General features: G+C 42.5%; 1 protein-coding gene across 2 annotated transcripts in view; it reads right to left on the minus strand.

Annotated features, from left to right (window-relative positions):
• LOC128877532 (neural-cadherin-like) overlaps positions 1–23,812 on the minus strand; it is a 187,387-nt gene that overhangs the window by 8,096 nt on the left and 155,479 nt on the right. For both annotated transcript variants that reach the window (XM_054124911.1, XM_054124912.1), the window contains 22 exons: positions 13,328–13,471; positions 11,439–11,554; positions 10,038–10,202; positions 9,233–9,370; positions 8,429–8,615; positions 7,639–7,872; positions 7,208–7,380; positions 6,842–6,991; positions 5,991–6,296; positions 5,378–5,651; positions 5,080–5,288; positions 4,487–4,819; positions 3,981–4,187; positions 3,616–3,887; positions 3,331–3,536; positions 3,076–3,218; positions 2,341–2,952; positions 1,397–1,697; positions 1,084–1,273; positions 775–1,016; positions 476–691; positions 229–384 (listed from right to left, as the gene is read on the minus strand). In XM_054124911.1, the coding sequence (XP_053980886.1) occupies positions 229–384; positions 476–691; positions 775–1,016; positions 1,084–1,273; positions 1,397–1,697; positions 2,341–2,952; positions 3,076–3,218; positions 3,331–3,536; positions 3,616–3,887; positions 3,981–4,187; positions 4,487–4,819; positions 5,080–5,288; positions 5,378–5,651; positions 5,991–6,296; positions 6,842–6,991; positions 7,208–7,380; positions 7,639–7,872; positions 8,429–8,615; positions 9,233–9,370; positions 10,038–10,202; positions 11,439–11,554; positions 13,328–13,471 (4,974 nt within the window). The remainder of the gene's footprint in view (positions 1–228; positions 385–475; positions 692–774; positions 1,017–1,083; positions 1,274–1,396; positions 1,698–2,340; positions 2,953–3,075; positions 3,219–3,330; positions 3,537–3,615; positions 3,888–3,980; positions 4,188–4,486; positions 4,820–5,079; positions 5,289–5,377; positions 5,652–5,990; positions 6,297–6,841; positions 6,992–7,207; positions 7,381–7,638; positions 7,873–8,428; positions 8,616–9,232; positions 9,371–10,037; positions 10,203–11,438; positions 11,555–13,327; positions 13,472–23,812) is intronic.

Consider the following 23,812-nt stretch of genomic DNA (forward strand, 5'->3'; position numbering starts at 1 on the left):
GCACATTACAAATTATATACAATTGTTTCATGCATATAACGATTTAGTACCACGCGAAACATTTTTGTATTTAATTGGAGAAGTCTTTAAGATCTTTCTTATTACAAAAATAAATACACTGAAGTAATATTACAATATACCAAGGACTTCGTTAAAGACACTTAAACATTTGTTTAAGTTTAAATAGAAAGATAAAGATATCGAAAATAAAAAAAGTATGGCCCGTACCGGAAGCTAACGATGACAGTGAGCCCGCGATACTTCCGCCGCCCTCGTAAGCGTAATTTCGTAGGTCGTCGAACGGCGGTGCGTTGGGATCGCTGTCAGCCCTCTTTTTATGATCTTCTATGAAGATTCCCACGTTTGGCTCGGGTCCTAGTGGATCTAGAAAATGTTCCCGGATCATCGGTATTTACAATAATATTGAAACAGAGAGTTATCGATAAATTAATAATAAGAAAATTTGTTAACTTACAGGCTACTTTACACGGTGGCAGTTTTCCACCCATTTCCGGTATCGGGCCACCGATGGGGATTTGAAGCGGGGTGATGTCGAACGCAGTCATGTCGTCTTCACCGCCACCTTCGTCGTCGTAATTAATGATGTTTTCTCTCACGTCGTCATCGGGTCCAGGGTACTTGATGTGAGACTCTCTTCTTCTGTTGTAGACGACGAACACCAAGACGAGAACTGTAAAAGCGAGTGTCGTAACGTCGATAACTTCGATTACGCGATACTCAGAAACGAATAGAAATTATTAAAGAGTAACTCACCGAGAATGATTAAAAGACAGACCAGAATGGCCGCCAAGGCTCCCATGCCGAATTTCAACGTTTGACCTTCCTGCATGAGCTCGCAATTCTCTCCCCAGAAGCTGTCAGGGCAAATGCATCTGTACCGGAAACGAGGATCCTGATTGATGCATCTGCCTCCGTTCAAGCAAGGGTAATCGATGCATTCGTTCTTGTCCATACATCCCTTGCTATCGGGGGATGGAATTCTCCCTTCTCCGCATCTAAACGCAATCGTGAAGTTACGTTTACGAATATATCTGCACGTTCAATATATTAATCGACGCTTACGTGCAGTCGTATTCGTTCCAGAGGTCGATGCATTCCAAGGGATCGGGGCAAATTATGTTGGCACAGGGCTTGTTCGATGGACAGTTCTTCTCCAGATTTCTAGCCATCGTTGCTTGACCCCATTGCGTTCCATTCGTGGCAGGCGGTAATGGCAGATGTTTCCCTTCCAGTCTGATGTCGTCCAGGCATCCTGATCGAGATACATTCGAAATATTATTGGTATAAATATATCGGTACACTATTTTAATAATATTTACTAGTGTTAATTCATGTAATCGAGTCGTGAAATTGAAGACGTTACGCATAAGTTCACCTTTTTGATAATCGGCGTACACTTCGAACGTCCTTACACCAGTGTACTCGGCCTTGCCACCCGCGTAGACACCTTCCTGTTTGTCCACCAGCAGCCATTGGTGTCCTTCGAACGAAAAGCTCTCGTTGAACCTCCTTCCTTCCCCACCGTCCAACTCCAGAGTCGCAGCTGATCCGTATCTGGAAACTCGGACTGTGTGCCACTGGCCATCGTCAACCGCTATAGCGGTCAACCAGATATCTCGTTCCTCGGTCCTCAGACTGTTCAAATTGTAGCGGAAGTGCAGTCTGCTGTCCTTGATCTACAGGTTAAAGCACATCCTTTATTTATATCTCGATTTAAATCGTTTCGAATATTTTCAATAAATTGTTCCTATACTATAATTGTTCTTCATCTACAGATTAAAGCACATCCTTTATTCATATCTAAATTTAAATCATTTTAAATATTTTAAAATTGGTGTCGTGGTAAAGCATACTTATACTATAATTATCTTTCATCTACAGATTAAAGGACAATCCTCTATTCATACCTGGATTTAAATCATTTTAAATATTTTAAATAAAATATTCCTATACTACAATTGTTCTTCATCTACAGATTAAAGCACATCCTTTATTCATATCTCGATTTAAATCATTTCGAATATTTTCAATAAATTGTTCCTATACTATAATTGTCTTTCATCTACAGATTAAAGCACATCCTTTATTCATATCTAAATTTCAACCGTCAATATATTTCAAATAAATTCCTCCAGTATTACAACTGTTCCTATCATTTTCAACATAATTATTTAAACATTCAAAATATTCCATACAAAATGTCTATCCATCACAGAACGACAAGTGAACATCTCCCATATTTGACGATAGAATCTCCCGTCGTAATTTGCATCCGATATCAAAGTGATCCAAACAATAAGTAATCGTCCGAGTACTCACCTCCAGGATGGCGTACTCCCTGTTGTGCTGGTCGCTGACTCTGAAGAGTTCACCGTGGACTTCCCTGGTACGGAATCTGAGTTGGATCTGGGTGGAGTACTTGTCAGGCTCGAACGACAACGCGTATTTAACGTAGCTCTGCGGCTTGAAGGTCGTGGGAATGGTGGGCGTCATGCAACCAGGACCAGTGTATCCTGGATTGCACTGGCATCGGGACTCGGTGAAGCTTCCCACGCAAGTGCCGTGTTCCCAGCATCGGAACGTGGACTCCTGGTTGTTGCATATATCCTCGGTCTGAGGGCAGCCAGCCCCGCTGTTCCTCGAGAGGCCGGGATGGGCGAGGTCGTACAGCTTGCTGTTGTGGAAGAGGTTCTTGATGCAGCCGTCGAAACCCTTGCCGACGGGCATGTGCTTCCATTTGTAGTGGGTGGGGTCGAACTGCTCGACGTAGAGGCCGCCGATTTGCAGGGGAGCGTTCACGTTCAAGTACTCGTTGAAGGGTGGAATCATCCCTTGCGCCTGACAGCTGGTATCGTTGAACTCTGGGGGCGTGTTGTCGTCGGGCTCGGAGACGTTCGCGGACTTGCAGTAGTCGATGATGAGCTTGACGGTCTGGAAGGCGGGGAAAGATCGTTTATATGCTACGAGCTAGTTGGATTTCATTTTTGGGGATCGTAATTTCGTAGTGTCAAGGATCTAGGATTTTTTTTTGCGTGAAAGAAGTGGAAAGCTCACCTCTGTGTTCCAAAAGATATCGAGCCTGTGCCATTCTCCGTCGTCCAAAGTTCTCGTTGGTTTGACTTTCAACTCCAGGGTACCAGACCCGAAGTCTATTAATAAACGAGGTATTCCACGTTCCAGCTCGACCGATATGAAATCTGGAACAACGATAACATACCAATTATTATGACAATTTCACCGTGATCCAATTAATCCATTCGTATGTATCGAGAACAGGTGAAATTAAGAGATAAAATAAATGTAGCCTACCAGAAACCATGATCTCGTCAGCTTCAGGTGGAACGATAGGCCCGTTGTACAGAAGTAAACCGTCGGGTTTCTTCGTGATGAACTCGAAGCTTAAATGGCTATTGTCGCACATCTCCAAAGCGGGATACCAGGCCCAGCCATTGCCACGAAAACTTCTCGCGGTCTGCTGGCATCTCGGACCGTTGTATCCAGTGGGGCATTGGCATCTGCGAGAGAAAATCGCGAAACGATTAATCCAGGTCGAGACTGTCTTCGTTACGCGAATCTCCATAAACCGGCGCTTACGATAATCCGAATCTTCCCTCCACGCAACGACCGCCGTTGTAACAGGGGCTGTTTCTGCAGGACTCCCCTTTGCTGAAGTTTCGCGCACCGCATGTACACTCGGCGATTACATCCACCCTTACGCCGACAAGGGCGGTTTTGTTTGCGTTGACCATGTACGGCAGGCTGCTGATGTCCAAGGTGTTCGTGCAGCTACCCTCGCACATTTCGTTCTCGTAGTAGCACTCGTCGATGCCCACCATCGTTATATTGATCCCCACCCCTTTCTCGATCTAATTTATTTTGGATGATTTTAAGCGAGTTTAGAAATATCGTTCGACTCGCACGAGACCTTATTCGAAAATTGCAGAACGTAAGGAACTTACCTCTTCACGGTGCATCAGGACGATTCCGTTCAACCTGACAGGCTTGTAATACGGGGACCCATGGGCGGCGAATCTGACGTCGGTTAGGGGTGGATGCATTCTACGCAACTGAACGCTGAACACGTCCACGTTCTCTCTATTGATGTTCAATAACTGGGCCAGTTTCTCGCGGAACAATTCGGCTTTGCTTCGCGACAGCGTTTGCGACTGAAAAAGCGACCGAGTCGACTCGATAACGTTTTTGCACGAGTTGAAGTACGATGCTTCGAAATATGTTAAGAAAAACCATCGCATTGTTTCGTAGCTATTCATCTATAGCCAACAGGAGCGAATGCGCATTGGAGACCGGAAAAACCATTGACGTTAAAGCGCAAGTATTGTACCACGAAAAGAGCGTTTCTTATGTGATAATTTCAACTTGAAAATTGCAAGTTTTCTTGCAAGTGTGCAACGCGTTATCATCAGGTTTAAATCCACAATCGATGATCTTTTCCTGAAATCCTCACCTTGTAATCCCAAACTCGAATGAAGTCCTCGTCGGTTATGCCAGATATCCTGACCGAGCCAGAGTTCAATACGGCCTCGTGAGGGATGGTCTTGACGGTGACGGTCACGTTGGCGGGAACGTCCGTCTGCGTGTGTTTTCGATCGTAGACCTTGAATCGCAGGTGATACCTGCCGTCTTGGGTGCCCGATTTCATGTAGATCATGCCAGTGCTCTCGTCCAGCTTGAATTGAGCGTGCTCCAGGCTCTCCCAGTAGAACTTCTTGTCTGGCAAATCCCAGTCGTCCAAGTCGTAGACGTAGACTCTGCCTACCTCGGTGTCTGGCGATTGTCCCTGATGTTAACATCGACATTTGATTAATTCGTGCTACCATTTTGCATCGATTCATATCGAAGTCTATTCATCCGGCAAGGAAGACGTATTTATTTACAAGCGTTTCGGTCTCGTTGTTCAGTAATAACTATGTTTTCTTCCGAATTAAAACGATTATTGGATTAAAAAGAAGAACGCGTATCACAACGAACGAAAAATCCAGGGGCACGGTTCCGTGGCCGAATTATTCGCTTCGCGAAAGTGTAACATGATATACGTACCGCGTAATTGTATATAAAAATGTCCTTCGAGCCTGGTTGCATTTTGTTATCGTTGGTGTCCCCGATAACGACGGTCAAGGTGCTGGTCCCAGACATGGAAGGAGTCCCAGAATCCTTGATAACGATGGGTATCAAGTACTCCTTTTGTTGCTCTCTGTCGAACGATCGTAGCGACGACACGATGGCCATACCATCCCCGTTTGCACCCTCTGAGGAAACGAAAAGAAGTTCGTTACGTAAACGATCCAAACTGTGGCTAGTAGCAATTCTTTCCAGATAGAGTTGCCACGCGACTTACTGTTATCGCTCTCGACTTTGAAACTAGCTCGAATCACGTCGTCCGCCTTCGCGTCCATCCTGAAAGTGAACGGAGGACCGTTGCTCTTCGATCTGTCGTCGTCGTCCGTCGCCAAGATCTCTACCACCTTCTTGGTCTGCGAATGCTCCTGCAAAACTGGTCGATATTCCTTTAGGAATCGCGGTGGATTGTCGTTTATGTCGTGGACGATCACCGTCAGTGTGGCTGTCGCTGTCTTCGGTGGGATGCCATCGTCGATCGCCAAGATTTTCACCTGGAAAAATTCCAGTGTTGGTTTGGTGGTTTTTGGGGGTGCCTAATTTGGGACGCTAAAAATGATGAAATTTTCAGGGACTGTTTGAGGCGAAACGAGTCGATGTATAAGGATAAAATTGGCCAGGAATATTTGTCGCATATGATTCTAGTAGTTTTCGGACATTCATTTGTTGTTTTTTAAACAAGGAGGTGGAATTTTGAAGCATGTAAAATAGACACCCTCTCAACTGCTTTCTAAACTACTTCTGGTGACATTAAATGGCATTTAAAATAACTCAAATCAGGTATAGTCCACGTCATTCAATTTTTCAACGTCCTATAGAAATTCATGGTTTACCTGATGTCGCGGGGTTTCCTCGCGATCGAGGCTCCTCTGGATCGACACGGTGCCGTTCTCGTTGATCGAGAATTGCCTTTTACGATCGGAACTCCTGTCGATCGAGTAATACACTTTGCTCTTGCCGCCCTGATCGGGATCAGTGGCCGTAAACGTCTCTAAGGTGTTTCCAATGTTGGCGTTCTCCGGCACCGTCGTCTCGATGTTTGCCCTCTCGAACTGTGGCTGATTATCATTTATATCGCGCAGCTTCACCACCACCCACGAGTAGGCGACGTGATACTTGTCGTTGTCGTTGTCCTCGCCCTGAAAATACGCCAAGCGTAACAGAAAGCTGTTAATAATACCGTCGAGCATAGTCTAAGGGTTGAAATCACGTATCACGATTTTTTAAGATCGAAAATCTTTTTATTTTCGAACAGCCGAAATTCGGCGGTGTAATATTACAGCAAAGTCATATTCTCGGTCGTTGCTTGAACAAACATTGTTAATAATTAATGTAACTATCGTCAGAAATATATATTTATAGTTATTCCAGCTAACAGATATAAAAATATAGACAAATTTCTCATGATTACTGTGTTCAATGAATACTTACTCTGAACCGTGATTCTTATTAATATTTCATCGAAGACTGAACGTTACTATTTGCATTGTAAATATTCAATTAATTCGGAGATGTGCATATTTAATGCATTTTAAAGTTTCAAATTCTTATATCAATGTTTTTCTCTCCAACTCGTGCGTGGGCGCGAAGTCTGTAAACTTCTTGTTTTCGTAGTAATGATAATCGACCGGAGGATTAAATACTACGAGTTTATCATCGAATCACGTCTGTACATTTTACGCACCTTATCGTTCACCTGTATCCTAAACCTAAAGCCGTTACTCTGCATTTGGTCCTCGTAATTCAATGGCTGCACGATCTTCAGAGATCCTGTGCCATCGTTGTTCCTCACCATGGTAAACCTGTCCGCGCCATAACCGCTGTTTTCAAGCACCTAAGGATCCAGAATAGTTAGGGTACTCTTTGATTACGTCCATCGCATTAATGATTTTCGACTCAGTTTTATACGGTATCTTTGACGCGAAAAGAAACGATTCGCAATTTACACGTTTAGAATAAAATCATCGGAGCTGTTTTCGTTTGCTATCGAGTCGAGAGTTAATCCAGTTCCATTAATGGATCAGTGGAGTTGGAGGGTAACAGATGGTACCTTGTATTGGAACTTGTTGGTCTCGTCCTGATCGTGCACAGTGACCGTAAGAATCGGAATTTCCGGCAAATCCGGACCTTCCGTTTCGTCCACCTCGGTGGTCCATTCCTCTTTCGTGAACTGCGGGGGCATGTCGTTTATATCTTTCACTCGTATGGACGCCGTCCCCGTCCCTGAACATTCCAAGGAATAATTCCCATGAATCAAAGTAATAATTGGACACCTGTCACTTTCACGATCACGCTTGCCAGTTTCTTTCAACTCATTCTGATGTTAAAAATAATAAAAAACACGCTTTGTTCGTGCTATCGAAAAATATATTAATTTAATCGAGAGCGTAGACAATAGAAAGCCAATTCATAAATCATTCAAGAATAATCCCAGGAAAAATTCAATTCAAAAGATCTGAAAGTCCGATTTATTTTACTCACCCTTTAACCCCCCTCCATCCATCGCGACGACCTGTATAGAATAATCCGGCGTGCGTTCCCTGTCCAAGCAGCATACCGCCGTCTTGATCACTCCAGTTTCCGGTTCGATCTCGAAAATCGGCGAGCCCGTCTCCTCTTCAATGACATTCTTTTCAATGGAGTACACCAGTTTAGCGTTCGTCCCTTCGCTTGGATCGTCGTAGTCCACCGCGGTCATGGTCATCACGACCATTCCTGAAACGTGCGTCAATAAGGATCGATCGTGAATAAAATCAGACGATCGTCTTTGGATAAAAGAATTCTTTACGGTAATCCTAAAACGTTCCAGTATAATAAATTATATATACGTTGTATATCTTCAGTTTTTTGGTTATCCCTACTTTGTATCTTTTTAGACGCATTTCGTTCCCGTTACAATTATTTCGAATTGTCGCGTAAGTAATAGCAGGATGTCAGTGCACAAAAACCAATTTCATTTCACTCTAGCGTAAACAACAATTCCCACCATTTAATTTCGTCACGCAAACAAAGCCTTCGTCACCCTCGGTCTTTTATAAACAAAAAAAAATTCAATTTTCTCGAAACCCTAAAGAATAACAGTAACCCTTTTACCGTGCAGGAAACATCAAAACAAATTGGCCAGACAGTTAACGCAACGACAGTTGGCACACGCGTACCAACCGCACCGAATTTCAACAGTTTACGTCGACTACTTCCCTTTGCAAACAAAAAAAGAAAAAAAGAATCTCGGAACGTATAAAAAGAAATTACACCCTTAATCCAACCGTACCCGCTGTGCCATTTTCCGTGACGTTGCCGAAGTAGACACCCTGCGGGAAGGTAGGAGCGTTGTCGTTGATGTCCTTTAGGTTCACCTGAACGTCGGCGTAGCCCACCAGACCTTCTCCGCGTTCATCCTGGGCGAACACGGTAAATCGCCACTGCGGTCTCCCGTTCGGCTGATCCCTGTCCAGCGGCTGCGGAAAAACCGACGGATTACGACCTCAAGTGACCCGAAGACGCGAGGCAAATTTAATAAAGCAACGAGCACGGCAAAGCTCCGCGGGAGCTTTGTGTACTCCGCGACAGGGGAACGCACTTTCGCGGATTACGCGGTGAACACGATTCCTCCGACAAAAGTACGACGGAGCTTTTCCACGCAGACCATTCGGAGACGATGCAGAACGGTCTTTTCGTGCGTGAAATAATATTTTTTGTAGAAAAATTTTTTGTATTTTTTGATGCGCGGAAAGTTTGGTAGGATTGATTGAGAAGTCTTTGAGTTAAGCAACGGGAGTACAAGGCTGATAATTCGAGATGAATCGAGTATTTTTTTCTGGAAGGATTTGCGATTATTGAAAGTATAAATGGGAATGTCGGTAGGGTTGATTGAGTCTTCGAGTTAACCAACGGGAGTACAAGGCCGATTATTTGAGTATTTGTTCTGGAAAGATTTCCGATTATTGAAAGTAAAAATGGGAATCTTGGTAGGGTTGGTCGAGAAGTGTTCGAGTCAAGAAACGGAAGTACAAGGCTGGTAATTCGAGGTAAATCGAGTATTTATCTGAAAAAATGTCTTGGAAGATTTGCGAACCTTTAGAACGAAGATTTCTCCGGTGGTGCGATTAATGTCGAATTTACTGTTCGCTGGGTTGTCGGGATCGATTCCCTGGCCCGTTAGGAAATAGACGATATTTTGTGGTCTGTCCTTGTCGCCATCGGTTGCTTGGACCTGCGCAAAGAAGAAATTGGAGACGTATAATTACCTTCTTTTTATCGTCAAACGACAAAAATACCATTCTAGGTAATCCGTCTATGATCGCCCTCTTTTCTCCAAAGTTATCTTTTAAACTAAATATTCTAAATTTCATATGCACCATGTTTCACACTTCATAGTTCACATTTCAAGCGTCGCGTTATATATTCCATACCGCGCAGTTCTTACTTTATGTCTCGTACTCTTCATTCTATATCCTGTGCTCTGAATTTCATAGCGCGTGTTCATGAAATTTAATATAAATTTCGAGCGCTCCATTAAGTGTTTATGTCGTATAAAAATTGTTAAACTGTGCAGTAACTTTATCGTATTACTCGAAGGCGACACCGTTTCACGCGAATGGAAGAATAGCTCGTATTCAATAATAACAATCCGAACACGTCGCTCGAGCGTATAACGGAAGCGTATAAAATAATATTTGAATCTGCGCGAATTACTGTTTTCATTCCGCAAGACAACGGTCAATTTTAATTAAACAATATTTACATTCCCCCGCGACCTCGTGGAGGCAGCGAAGTGAAAGAACACGATGCATTATTCAAACTTAATTATTGGAATAGTTTGGCGGGTACTCGATGAAAATTCGACCCGGGATTAACTCCGCGAGGTGAATAGTAATTACCCCAAGGACGCGTTTCGGGAGAGTCCTGTCATCTTCCTCGGTGATCTGCGTTCTATAATTTGGTCGCTCGAAGACTGGCGGATTGTCGTTCACGTCCTTCACGTGTATTACGACCGTCGTGTAATTTTCTTTCAAGTTGTCCGAGGCGGTGAGACGGAGCTCGTACTGCGTGATTAAAGCGATACAAGTGGATGAGAACGGTGATACCAGCTGGAAACTGTGCTCTCCAGTCTAAAGCGCTTGTTCTCGACGATAATGAGAGTTTTCGGCGATAAAACGAGTTAGAAAGGACCAGCAAATTCGCTTCCGCGGAATAAAGTACTCCAATAATTGATAGGACGAAACTTTTAATTTCGACGGGATAAAAGTTTCCTCTGATAAAATTTACGGGAACACCGAATTAACGAAAATACGAAAAAAAAAAAAGTATAGTCTTTCGTTTTAACGAATACCGCGCGTTGAATTATTCATACGGTTCGAGGGAGAACTTCGTTGGAACGGGACAGATAAATCAAATATTCGGTCAACTATGATCGATGATCCGAGGCTAAATGAAAAACTGTCACAGATATATGTCTATTAATATCGAGTAAATAATTTACAGTAAATAATTTACAGTTCGATCGGACTTCGGTTTGCAATATTCGAGTAATATTTGTAGGTCGCTGGAACAAAGAAGAATATGCAAACAAGCTCGTGGCAAATTCAATATTCACGCTAGAATATCCGAAACGAAAGCCAATATTCCATAGCGGAATTCGATTAAAACCGGATGGGGATCCGATTTGTTGGGAGGGGACGAAGTTTCGAGCAATGCGATCTCGATGATGCGCTCGGACCCATGTAAAACGAAAGACTTATTAAACCAATGACAAACGAGTGGCTGGAAAAACCGTGCAATAACCGCGAAACTTTTCGTGCTGTTTCGCAGTTTTATTGGACCGAGGGGTAATAAAACGGGCAGTAACGCGGTTAAAAGGATTAACCCTTGGACGACCACGCGATTTTATTCTACCCCATGTGCCCAGTTGTACCACTGACGTCGAGGAAACTCGCTCGCCTTCCAACAAATATTAATATTAATACGAACACTTGAGCAACTTAGTTTTCACGATGTTACAAGTTAAGAGTAATTAAGGAATAGTACTTTGATACTGTAAACTGTTTAAGAATTCTTTGTTCTTTAATTTATTTCATCGTTCTACCAGTTTTACTGGTTAAGCAATTCTACACTCGAATGACTCTAAGCATCGTATGCATTCTTAATCGATTCTTTTTCTAAATAAAAATGTCCAAATAAAAAAGTATTTAATTTAATTTATACTATTCTCGCGAACGAACGCATTTCCTTACAACCTAGTGCTATATTTACTGCATGCCTTAGGAGATTTATTTACTAACCCTTTTCCTGGTCTCGTAATCCAATGCACCTGCTACGTAAATGGCGCCAGTCATATTCTTCACGGCGAACGCGCCGCCTAGGTTACCGCCCGTAATCTCGTATCGAATACGCGAGGCTGTAAAATGCAGAAAAGCATACCTTCAGATGGGAATCCTAGGTGGAAAAAAAAAAATATAACGACGGTCTTCCCGTTCGCCCGACGTGTCACGGACCGTCAGTAAAATGTCGGGAGCTGCTCTCATTCTTAATGGCGAAAGAAGCGTGGCTGGCTGAATCGTAAAACGATCCCTCTTCATTTAAATAACGGAAATTAAATTTCTTCTTTCGGTTGACGAGCAAACGAGGCTTCCGTTGCGACGTTACCAGAACCCCCGTAGTACAATTTCTCGTCGCGAGCTATTTTGTTGCTAACGTTTCGTTTGACGACTCCTTGTTTTCGACGAGTCGCGCATTAGCGAATCGGGGACGAATCCAATTGCACGGGACGATTCACTGCCTCGCTACGGGTGCTGATTAGAGGATTCGAAAGATTAGATTTATCCCCGCGGATTAAAATTGAAAGACTAGGGGGATTGGGGAATTGCGAGGATGGGATTGCGCTGTTCCTTCGACGTGCAGTATTTCAAAAATATTATTTGGTGTTCCTTTTTTTTTTTTGAGGCGGCGTGGGGAGGGCAAGGTTTTACTAGATCCTGCTTTTCAAGCTTTCATTAAAGACAGAAACACAGACATACATATATACATAAGAACAGACAATGATTATCGTGTTATAAATCAAACGAACTCGAATCGAAGAATGAACAGGTTACAGGAAAAGAAAACGAAAGAAGGAGTTCAGTCTTAAATTATTTAAATATCGTGGACCGGTTAACGACGAAGTAATATGTTCCCCGGCAAGTAGAAAATGAATTAAAGGTATAAACAACACTTCACTCCCTCGTGTACTATGTAATTCTAAGTAAGCACCGTTTCAAGCGTACTTTCAACGCGAGATTATCGCCGAAAGAATAATTTCCAAGCGAGCGGACCGAAGAATTAAGATTTCCCAGTCGTTCGCTCTCGGCCCTCGTAATCGACTTACGCCGTGCTTAATCCTAAGTACGAGATTCATTAAGCCAGCCACTCTTCAAATTTTCACCGTAAAAAATTTCCCCCGGAGGAACGTGTGCAATCACAAGTGGCAGTGAAATTAGTTTCTCCGGGCTGGCTTCTCGCTCGCAGACTCGCGAACGGCGACAAACTCGCCGAACCGTGCGTCCTTAAACGAGTTCTATTAGAATTTAATCACCCCCGAACGTCGAAGTTCTTAATTGGAGCCCACCGGATAAATATGTTTCGCGACTTCGCGCCGTGCCATCTGGTATTTAAACTTCCGTAAGCAGTTAACGCGATTTCGGGACCCGAGTAGATGGATTCTGTTATCAGATGTAACTTGTCTGCCGCGTTAAGGATAGAGAACTTCCGGTTGGATGTAAGATCGTTACGCGAAATGAAGAAGACACGCGACGAGACGTAGAGGAGGCTGACGAAGGGTTGAAACTTTCGCCGTGATTGAATTACTGGATAAAGATCGGAATTTGAATACGTACGACGAAATATTACTCGATTATTAGATCGAAGAGAAGAATTCGCGTATGTAATGTTCTTGAGTTTATGTCTAAAATTCTGGAATAAAGTATATTTTAATTATGTAATTGTGATAATTTGAACAAGACGAAACGCAGTTATTTAAATAATTGGAAATCAGGAACTTCGACGTTCGTTAATGACCAGGTGTGCTAGAAATTTTTATAATAAGTCGCGTACGAAAGAAACTTCGCGAAAGAAGTATCGCGGGCTTCGAACTCTGAAAAACTGAAAGCTGTCGTTTTCGAATGTATCTACTCACACTCGTCATGATCTTTGGCGGTGACAGTGAGGACCGTGTGCTGAATGTCCTCATTTTCGTCTACCTCAGCCTCGTAGAGGTTTTTGTCGAAGTAAGGCGGATTGTCGTTCTTGTCAGCTATTCCAATACGGATGAATTTCGTTACTGCAATAGAAAAAAAAAAAGAGTCACATTAAAATCTCGTTTTATTAATGCGTCTCGTCGCGCTATGGAAGTCGGCGAATACGGGACGCGCAGAATCCTTCTGCAGAATGCAAAGCCTTTTATATTTCCATCCAATATATAAAATACATACGTGCATATATATATATATATATATATATGTAACAGAGGGGAAAATGTAAATTCAATTTTTCTTCTTTCCCTAAATCCCTCGATTTCTGGAAACCTGCGCGCAGCTACGTACGAAGAATTCGAGAACGGTTGAATATCATGATATTTAATACGTTTTTATTCTATTTTATTAATTGTTACAGATTCAAGTCAGATACCTCCATCTTCGAATATAGGATCGAAGAGGACATAAGCTACGCGGGAATAAAAAAATTCACCAAACACAACGAAGTGCGTTTATCGAAGCATACCATTGCTTTAAACTGTACCTACGCAGGCTATAAAATTACTTTCCGTATTTAGAGCGAGGAAGCGTTCCCAGCATCGTGAAAATGAGCAGGGCGAGCGCAAGGGGCGGTCATTTAGAATTCGGAACACACACGCAAATCGAGGTTCACGAGCCACCCTTGCGGTCGCTACAGAAACCATCTTCCCTACGATAGACACGTCGGTTGCATTTCCATTTCCATTTTCCGGGAACCGGAATTCACGTGTGCCTAATCGGCGAGCTTCTAATCGGCAGAACGGTGTACTCGAAATTTCCGTGGAGCGCTAATAGGGCGGATCATTACGATGAAAGACCGTTCGTCAATTTGACGGACGCAGAGATGCGTTGCAGCAGTCTTAACGTAACTCCAGCTTTAGCTCGTTCGATTCTCTTTGCGACATAAATACCCGCATGATTAAATTAGCTATGTGCCAGGTTTGCCACGGCGAAACGATTCAGCGTCTATCGATTTTGCGACAAGCGGACGCTGCTTAGAAATAATACGAGCCGACAAGCTTCTATGGTACTGAGAATTCGCATGGGCTGCGCTAATGGCAGATTATTGTGTGCCAGAAGCGATGGGAATTAATTCTTCGTATGCTTATTAATTCATAATACTGGGAATGGATTATGGGAGAATATCGTCTTTTACAAATTAATGACAGTTGGGAATTTTTTCTGGGGCTGACGAATGGTTGATGTGAATGCTTGATATGTTTATTCAAAGTACACACTTTCAGCAGTATTTCTGCCAATTATCATCCAAATATGTTCATCTATACCATTAATAGAAAATTCAATATCCGAGCGTTTGTACATTACGACGCGATCAATGATCCTATCAAGTGAACAATCCGACTTCTGGACGTTCTCAGAGCTTCTTCATTCTTCGATAACTTGTCCCAGACCTCTCCAGTGTTTTCAAACGAAACATTAAATGTTTGAAGCGAACACCCGCGCGACTCATCGGACAAGAAATGGACCACAGTCTGGACCGCAAGCTCGAGCGTTCCTGGTCCGCTCTCTTCCAAAATCCTCGAGTAGCCACCGAACTGTTCGTAATCCAGGGGTCACCCAGGGTCGAGTCGATCGCGAAAAGCTCAAAAGTGAATACAAAAATGTTACCACCCGCCGCACAGGAGAATTTAATCGATCAAACTTTCTTTCACCGCTGGAATAACCGATGCTCGCAAAAACGAATAAGGGATGAAACAACGATGGCCGCGACACCCCCAGCGGGCATACGGGACAGCAAACGCGCTAGGTACATCCGCGAACAAAGTTCCGATCCTCTGGCTCGGCTCAGCCGACGATCCTTTGGGCGTCGCTCGTCTCTTTCGCGCGTTTGACGTTACATCGAATTAATTTCCGTCGAGCGTCCAGGAACGATGGGACCGTACCAGGAATAAAAAAAAAAAAAAAAGGAAAAATGACGAGGGACGCGTTAACGTTTTACGCCGGGAGCGACCCTAAAACTCGGCTGAGGAATTAATTATGCTGGCAGGCCCGTTCCGCAGTGATTACTCTTCCCAACCGGTGAAACCGCCCAGGACCGAGCCGCAACAATTCCGTGGGGTTCCTTCCCCCCGATTGATTCGCGACCCACTTTCCCTCGACCGTAATTCTTAATGCGCGGCTTTCCACGATTTATTGGTAACAAGAGGCAGGGCCAGCCTATCGTCGAAATCCCAAAAATCGTGACGGATGAGGATACTGGATTTTTATCTCGAGGGATAGCTTATCCTTTGTTCCATAAGGAGCACTGTCGAATGATGAAAAATCGAGATTTCTTCCATCGCATTTCAAGGTCTGCTCGATCGATTTCCATGGAGAGAAATGAAATTTCCCACTGGTAATATCCCAGTGGGGTCGAAATTTCGTCGTACTTCTAAGATTCCGTCATTCGAGAATCGTAGAATCGAATTGCCCTACAGTGGATAATTATCACTCCTTCATTAGTAGCGAGCTGAACCATAGAAACCTTTGAGGCCAGCAAGATACCAGCAAATTAGAGGTAGGATTACCATAACCGGCCATGCATCGAATCTGGTATTGTTTCTAGCTTGTTTGTCGACGAAACGCGATATTCGAGATCCGTGTACTGGGATTTAGTAATGGGTCTACTCTATCAACGCGTTCATTAATATCGACACGTACCCAGTTGGGATCCTAAATCCCAAAAGGAGGATTCTAGCCCCAGGTATACATTCGCTGTTTTCGTTTCAGACATTGTAGAATACCTGACGTGCCTTCGTCTAGATAAAAAATTAAAAGAGACATTATATTCGAAGGGAAATAAAACGACGAGTTCCCCTTTTTATGGACCACGTGAAAACTCCTCGAACGTTAAATCTGTGTAGAACGAGAACACGAGCTCGTCGCAGCCAACGAAAACAGGAGAACGGTGACAGAGGCTAAATTGGATCTGCTACGGTTGGGTTTAATTCGGCTGGAAAAGGTTGACGAAGATTGCATGGCTTTCTGGATTCAAATTTCATGCAGGGTGGAGCGATGTTCGCGAGACTCGTTTGATTACGCGCATCCGAATGACGGTTTCATGGCGAAAATTTCGTGAACGCGACGAATAACAAGGCTCGCGACTCTTGAAGAGGTTGCGCAAAGATGGATTATAGAAAACGAGGTCGGAGAAGTGCAATGGGAGATACTAATGAGAAGGGATCGAAAGGTGCAACTTCTAACAGAGGAATCGCGTAACCAAGAGACCTGTGGAAGATTGAATTCTCACAAGATACCTTTCTTCGGGAGTATTTATTTAAATTACTTTATGTAAGGTCAGATCGACTACGAGATTATTAGTGACTGCAATTGCGACAACGATTTAATTATAATTTATTTAACATGTTATATTTCATTAATACCTTGATTAATTTGAGAAATTCGTTTCTGTTACTAAGGATTGCCTGCATACTATTCGAAAGTTGATGGTGTTGTATTCCCTGACTTGAGGAATTTCGATAGACGGAGAAAAGGGACTAATAGCGTCACCGTTATCCTCTCATCGAAATGAAAAGTATTTTTTCGGGTATAGAAGTAGAATATAGAATAGAGGCGATGAACTTATATTATACGATAATGTCCTCTTACCAACGCGTTCCAAACACTTTAAGGATGCAAATTATGTAAAAAAAAAAAAAAAAATCTAATTTTTCATCGCCATGAACGATAAACCTCCCGTTAAGAAACGATGTTCCGTAGTACGTCCGCGACAATTATTTTGTTCGAGAACAGGGCGACTTTCAAAATACAATGGGATGGTGATTATCCGGCCCGAAGGAGTGCTTCGCGAAGGTACTAGCGCAGCTTTATTTTTTGTCTACAATAAGGTTTAAATTATGAACGTTGACGAGCCATTTCTGAAATACCTTTCCTCCCTCTTCTCTTGTCATTGTTCTGCGAAAAAAAAATAAAATGGAGCCGTAACGAGCATCAGACGCTGGAGAAGAAGCTGACACTCGACGAGCGTTCAAGTGGTTCGCTCCTCGAAGAAATTGTATCTATTTTATACCTCGAGTTTCGTTTTTGCCTCGACGTTCCACGACACTTCTGGCACTCTTCTCGATGAATCATTGCTGGGGATACTCCACGAAACGTCTTCGATCTAGAATCCTGTGATCGTACGCCCAAGTTCATAAGCATCGCCGTGATATATTTGTCGTAAAGCTCAATGCGATGCAATATTAGCGAGCAGTTTAATGTAATGGAATGTAAGTACCGGGGAACCAGAGCGTTCTCTGAAACAATTTCAACCTGGGACTGTTAAAGTTATTTACGAATCCCAGCAGCCCGGCTCGGTTTGACGAGAATGTGTTTTAAGGAGGCGGTAAACTCGTTTTGTTTACCGCGAGAAGTAATATTAGCCTTTGTCTTTGTAAGTACATGGTTCCTACATTAAAATTAATTCAGACCAGTAACTACTGCGACACGAAACTTCTAATTAGAGCACGTCTTTTGCCAGTTCTGTCAGTCAATTAAAATTCCTCCAATTAGCCATCCACTGTGAATGAAATAACGTAGACTCTCGATATACAGTTCTTGATAATTAAAGGAGTTCGTATAAAACAAAGTTCTCAAAGTAAATAAAAATATCAGGGATCGAATAACCATTGACGTGCAATTTTTGACAAGTTGAAGACGTTTCCAAGACGTTTCGTTTGCATACTACAAAGAACTGTTGTAGGAGCTCACGACAAAAATAAATGGACCAATATATACAGAATTACCAGCAGTGATTTGTGTCGGGAGCTGATAGTTGATTAATAATTGATAAATTGATTGATATTCGAGAAATTCGATTTTAGAAATTAGTGTGGCGCGCGCGCGGGATTCATTGCGAGTGGGCTGACGCGTTTGACCATTACCAGAGTTTCTACTTGTGCCGTGTGTTCGCAAACAGTTGATGAGCGATGCGCTATTATCTGTTTTCCGTCAATCTTACTTATCCTTTAACAATTTACAACGAATTGGAGCGGATAATGCCACACGATCCACGAACACCAACGCGAGTAGAAACAACGATGGACACGTTAGCCAAGTCGCGCCGTATCGAACGGCGCGCCCCGGCGAATGTTTAAAACTCAATTTTCTCGATAACGCAGCCATCGTGCCAGCAAGCTTCGTTCTGCATTTTCGATTCATTTTTTTTATCAAGATCCACCAGGTGGCCTCGGTGGGATCTTGATTAACAGAGAAGTAACATCATTTGAATAACCGATCCTTCAATTAGTTTGGTCCAACGCCGGTAATGAGTGACGTTTCTCCATCCTTTCGTCAACCCGGAGTCGAGATAAGCTAACAACCAGCGCGATTCATCGAAACGTTCGCGGGATTTCGTTCTCCCTCAATCGTAAAACTTGCTTCGCAGTAAATATGCCGGCCACAGCGACAAAATAAATTCGCCTCTCTCTCTCTCGGTGGATATAATTTAAAATTTATTGGAGGGCATGGGACACCCGCGTTAACTTTTAACGGAACGGCGATCCATACGGTAGATAACTAAATGGCGCAGCGTGACGATCCATCTATCCGCGGCAGTGGATATTTAAAAAGACTTACGGCCCGCGATTCGCTGAAATTTACAGTGTACACAGTGGCGCTTCATTAACGGGAAAGTGCGATATGGTGACTTGTGAATCTCCAGTGGAGCAATAATAATTTCTTTGGTTACTATAACTAAACTCTTAGCACGAATTCGTATGATAAAATATCGACTGCGGGATGAGGTAATATTTTTGTTCCAATTTTGAACTTTGATTATTCACTTTCTACAAAGCAATTTTCCTTTTTATATACAGATATTTTTTATATATTAATATAAGAACTTTTTATATATTTTATATAGAGAAGTAAAAGAAAAATGCTGTTGATGTTTACGAACATTCATATTTTATTAGGTGGACCAGAAAGTAATGTCGTTTCTGCGAATATTTATTTATCGATACTTATTTATCGGTTATCAACTCGTTGCGTACCAAATGATGTTTACCGATCAGGTATTGAAAGTTTGTCCACTAGATAGCAAAAGGATGTTGATAACGAGGGGGACTACGTAATTGATAACAAATGAAAACATCCTGTGAACTTATTTGTTTGAATTTAATATAAAAGAAACGTCAGTACCTTCTGGTCCAAAGGTATGCTTTAACATGCATTTTCATCTTGACGTTTTATATATTTATTTATATCTTCGTTTGTTTGCACTCGGCATAATATCAGTCCAACAATTCTAGTTTGAACAAGCTTCTCTGGGAATAAGCGAATCCTTTTTGAATAAAGCCGCGCGATAGCGTTTCCAATTACGATGAAATTCAGATATCAAATAGCAGAGTTTGAAACAGTTATTGTAAACTTGGAGTCGAGTTGATATCGTATACCGTCTGAACACATTTCAATACACTTAAAGCTTGATTGAAAGCAACAATGCTCCGGGAAACTAACGAAGATGATTCCTGCATCTTGCACAAACTCTAAAATGCTGTTTAACGTTATCGAACGCCGAGCTCAGTGCGAAATTATTGAAACTCAGAATCGAGACGCAATTAGAGCTACTAACATTCACGTTGAATCATAGCAAAGTCAAAGATCGATACCCTTTTTTCCACAAATTCAGGTAATTTTCTAACATTTCTATAAATGTTCAACTTTAATGCCCCGCGCAGAACCTCGAAAAAGAAAAAAAACCAAAGGAAATAATATCGCGGCTCTACAACGCGCGATCTCCTAACGGAAAGTTATCGTTTCATATTCATAGAAATTCCGAGCTTTCCATACTGTTAGTATGAAAATGAGGGAAAAGAGAACGCGTGCGTATCGTCCGAAAGTTTCCGCGAAAAAAAATTCCTCGGAAAAAACATTCAGCTACTTCCTCCAAAATATCCAATTTTAAATTCAATGAAAAATCTAATTAATTCTGCCGAAAATGGGGACGACGTCCAGCAGAGGACTGTTCGTTCACTTTTAGAGCTTAGGCGGATTTCTTGTTCGAAAAGTTTTTCGCAACCCGCCGGAAAGTTTATTCGGTAGTTTTAATCGAACCCGTCCGTTTATTAAACTACTCGCCGATGAAATCGTTTTTCGAGGTATCTTCCTCTATGTTCCACGTGAACCGCGAAAATAGTTTTAATTGCTCCTTTGCCGGTATTAAACTCCGTAAATTATTAGAGCATGCAACGCCCTGAATTAATTTCACTGGCTCCACCCTTCTCCGACGTTTTTTTTTTTTTCAGAAAGAAAATATCGGTCGGGAACACTTCAAATTTCCGATTTCGGTCAGGGAGAGCTCTTTGAAGAGCATAATGGAAGTTCGTACACGTGTGCCGTGTAAACAAGATGTTTTAATTATCAAGTTCGCGTGAACGTGTATCAAGACCATCCTTTCATCGAATATTGAAGCTCACTTTGGTGTTTCTGGGATTCTCAGAACTTGACTCACAATCGCAATCATGGTTATTTTGAATAGCTCGGATTACATTTTCATTACCAACTTGTATCGTGATTAAATTCAAAATAGAGCTAGTAGAAAATAAATCTTGGCCAATCTATCTTGCCTTTATCTAATGTACAGTTTGTGTTGGTGTTTTTGGCTATTTCATTACCAACTTGTTCCCCGATTAAATGCAAAGTAGAGCCAGCAGAAAATAAATCTTAGCCAATATCTCTTAACTTTATTTAATGTACAGTTTGTGTTGGTGTTTCTGGCTATTTCATTGCCAACTTGTTCCCCGATTAAATGCAAAGTAGAGCCGGCAGAAAATAAATCTTAGCCAATATCTCTTAACTTTATTTAATGTAAAGTTTATATATTGGTGTTTCTGGCTTTCTCAGAACTTGACTTTTAACCACAATTTTGTTCATTATTAATACCTCACATTTATATTTCACTAGCTGCATCCCGCGGTTTCAACCCCTTAGGGATTGAATTTCGAAATATCCCTTTCTTATTCGTTTTTTAATTTGAGCTTTCAATTTGGAGAAAATTCGTCTTGAATCTCCTTGGAGCACGCGTACGATTTAACCAGCGTGTCTGACCATTACTCGCCATTTCTACTTATGTTGCTAATTTACGTTGCTTCTGTTATGTTAGTGTCCATTTCGATTAGTTGTAATCATTTAAAAAATTGCAGTTTGCGTAGTAGAGCTATGGTACGTTAGGCGATGCCAGAATCAGTAGAACTGGCCAGTCGTGGTCAGACATGGTTAGCCAAACCTTTCGATTTATTTTTACGAGAACGGAGCTTCCTATGAAAAAATGTCATTCTTCATTTTCGATTCGTTTTCAAGCAAAGTATCGTCCCCTGTTGATGACGTTATATTTAAGGCTAGCTAGATCACGCACACACATACGTGGATCAACTTCAGAAGATGTAAAAAGCCATCGCACATTGGACGATGCGTTGCTCTCGAAAAACGTGTTTCAAACAGAGTTTTCGAACCATAAAAATCGAACGTACCGCAGCCGCTGAAGCTCAGCCCCAGACGCGTTCGAGCGAAATGTTAATGTAGGTCGAACTAGTACAGTAGGCGTCGAACTTGTTTAGCATGTATTGGTGAACTTTGACTCAACGTCCGCCAAGTTAAAATCTCTCAGCCACGGTTTCGCGTCGATTTAACGAACAACGCGACGAAGTTCGACCGGAGTCCGACAACAGTCCACTCTCTGTGATCATTAGAATTTCTCCAAACTCCAAATTTAGAGAATTTGGATTCCTGTATAATCTGAATTTTTGTTCAGTCTTGTGATAAATTCCAAAGGCTGATCTTCTCGTTGAGGATAAAAAAAACAAAACAAAAAGGAACTCGATAGGGTTGATAGTTTCGGAGATACAAATTAATTTACCCAGGTCGGTTTCGCGAAAGTATGTAAACAAAGAATCGTCGAGTCGGACGCTCTGTATTTTGCAGACGAGTTGGAAGTATGCAAAATGACGACTTAAACTCCTATCAATTTTTCTTGGAATATAAAATATTTCACTCCTGATTCTACCTGGATTGACTTCTCTTTCTTTTTTCATCAAGCTTAACACCGTATATTTACCTTAGAAGGCCTCCCCCGACCTTTGACCCCTTCGAAAAAAAGAGAACTCGCTGTTTCTAACGTCCGACCCTCCATAAATTACAGGCAGCGTTAATGGCTGCGTGCGCGAAAAAACTAATTCACCCCTTAGCAGCGGTTAGGAGCACCGAAAGCTCTAAACCCCGATCCGGCGCTAGCTTACAAATTTACCGTGCACTTAAACCGGAAACGGGGTGCGATCGTCTCGCGTGTCGACCGTTAAACCCACGGAGGAACGGGACGGAACAAAAGTTTAACGAGTTCGAAAGGCCATTGGTTATCGGCGCAGCTCGGAACCCTCGGGGTCGGGGGTTTGTTTTCCCGTAACACGGGCAGATAACGGCTACACCCAATGACGGGCACGCTGGATGCACGAGACGCGTTGCTGGTTACTGGGCCACGTGTAAGAAATCGATGAAGCCCCCACCCCGTCTTCCCAACCCCCCTTTCGCAACCACTTTCCAAGCATCCACGGTTGGTAGAACCGGCCCCCGTGGCCGCACCCTCCGATTCACTCGATTGCTTTCGAAAATACTCGATCTCTATTGCCCCCGCCTACCGCCTGACCGCGATCGCCTATTCAATAAGGGTTAAGAAAATAAAGCCGGAGACGTTACGACGCCCGACCCCTCGACCCGGCCACCCCTTGGTGTTTCTCGTAATTCGAGCTGGACGGTGGCCAAGGGAACGATTAACGCAAATTATCGCGCCGGTCTCGGTTCACGGAAATTCCAGGTTGATACTAATTAATTGGCCCGGCTAATGGACCCTCGTGCGCCGATATAATTCTTGGAATATCCCGAACGCGGCCACGGCTTCTTCTTTCGTCGTTTCTTTTTTTCTTCTTATCCATATTCCAGGGGTAATTTCTCCGGCTATATTAACACGTTGAAACTTATAGTTTCGACGAAACAGGTTTATTACGCGATTGGGAGGTAGGGATGAACTTAATTGGTTGTTAAGTACCTACTCGCGCGGTCGGAGTTCTTTTTATAATTAATTAATTAAGGTTCTAGAATGTTATTTTTATTCGTACCACGTTCGGTCTGAGCTTCGCATTTCATCTAAGACTATAGAATTGTATGAATCTATTTATAATGTTCGTGTTGCAGAAATCATTAAAAAAATATATGCTTGATCTTTGTCGATGAAAACAAAAAAAAAGAGCAGTTCGATACACTTAATCGTTTCGGAGATAAAAATTCATTTAGCAAGGTCGGTATCGGGAAAGAATGTAAAGAAAAGTTGTTGAGTTTGGCGCCCTGTATTTTCCAACGAGTTGGAAACTCGTAAAATGACGACTTAAACCCTTCAT

Source organism: Hylaeus volcanicus, chromosome 5 (assembly GCF_026283585.1).
Source record: "Hylaeus volcanicus isolate JK05 chromosome 5, UHH_iyHylVolc1.0_haploid, whole genome shotgun sequence".
NCBI lineage: Eukaryota > Metazoa > Arthropoda > Insecta > Hymenoptera > Colletidae > Hylaeus > Hylaeus volcanicus.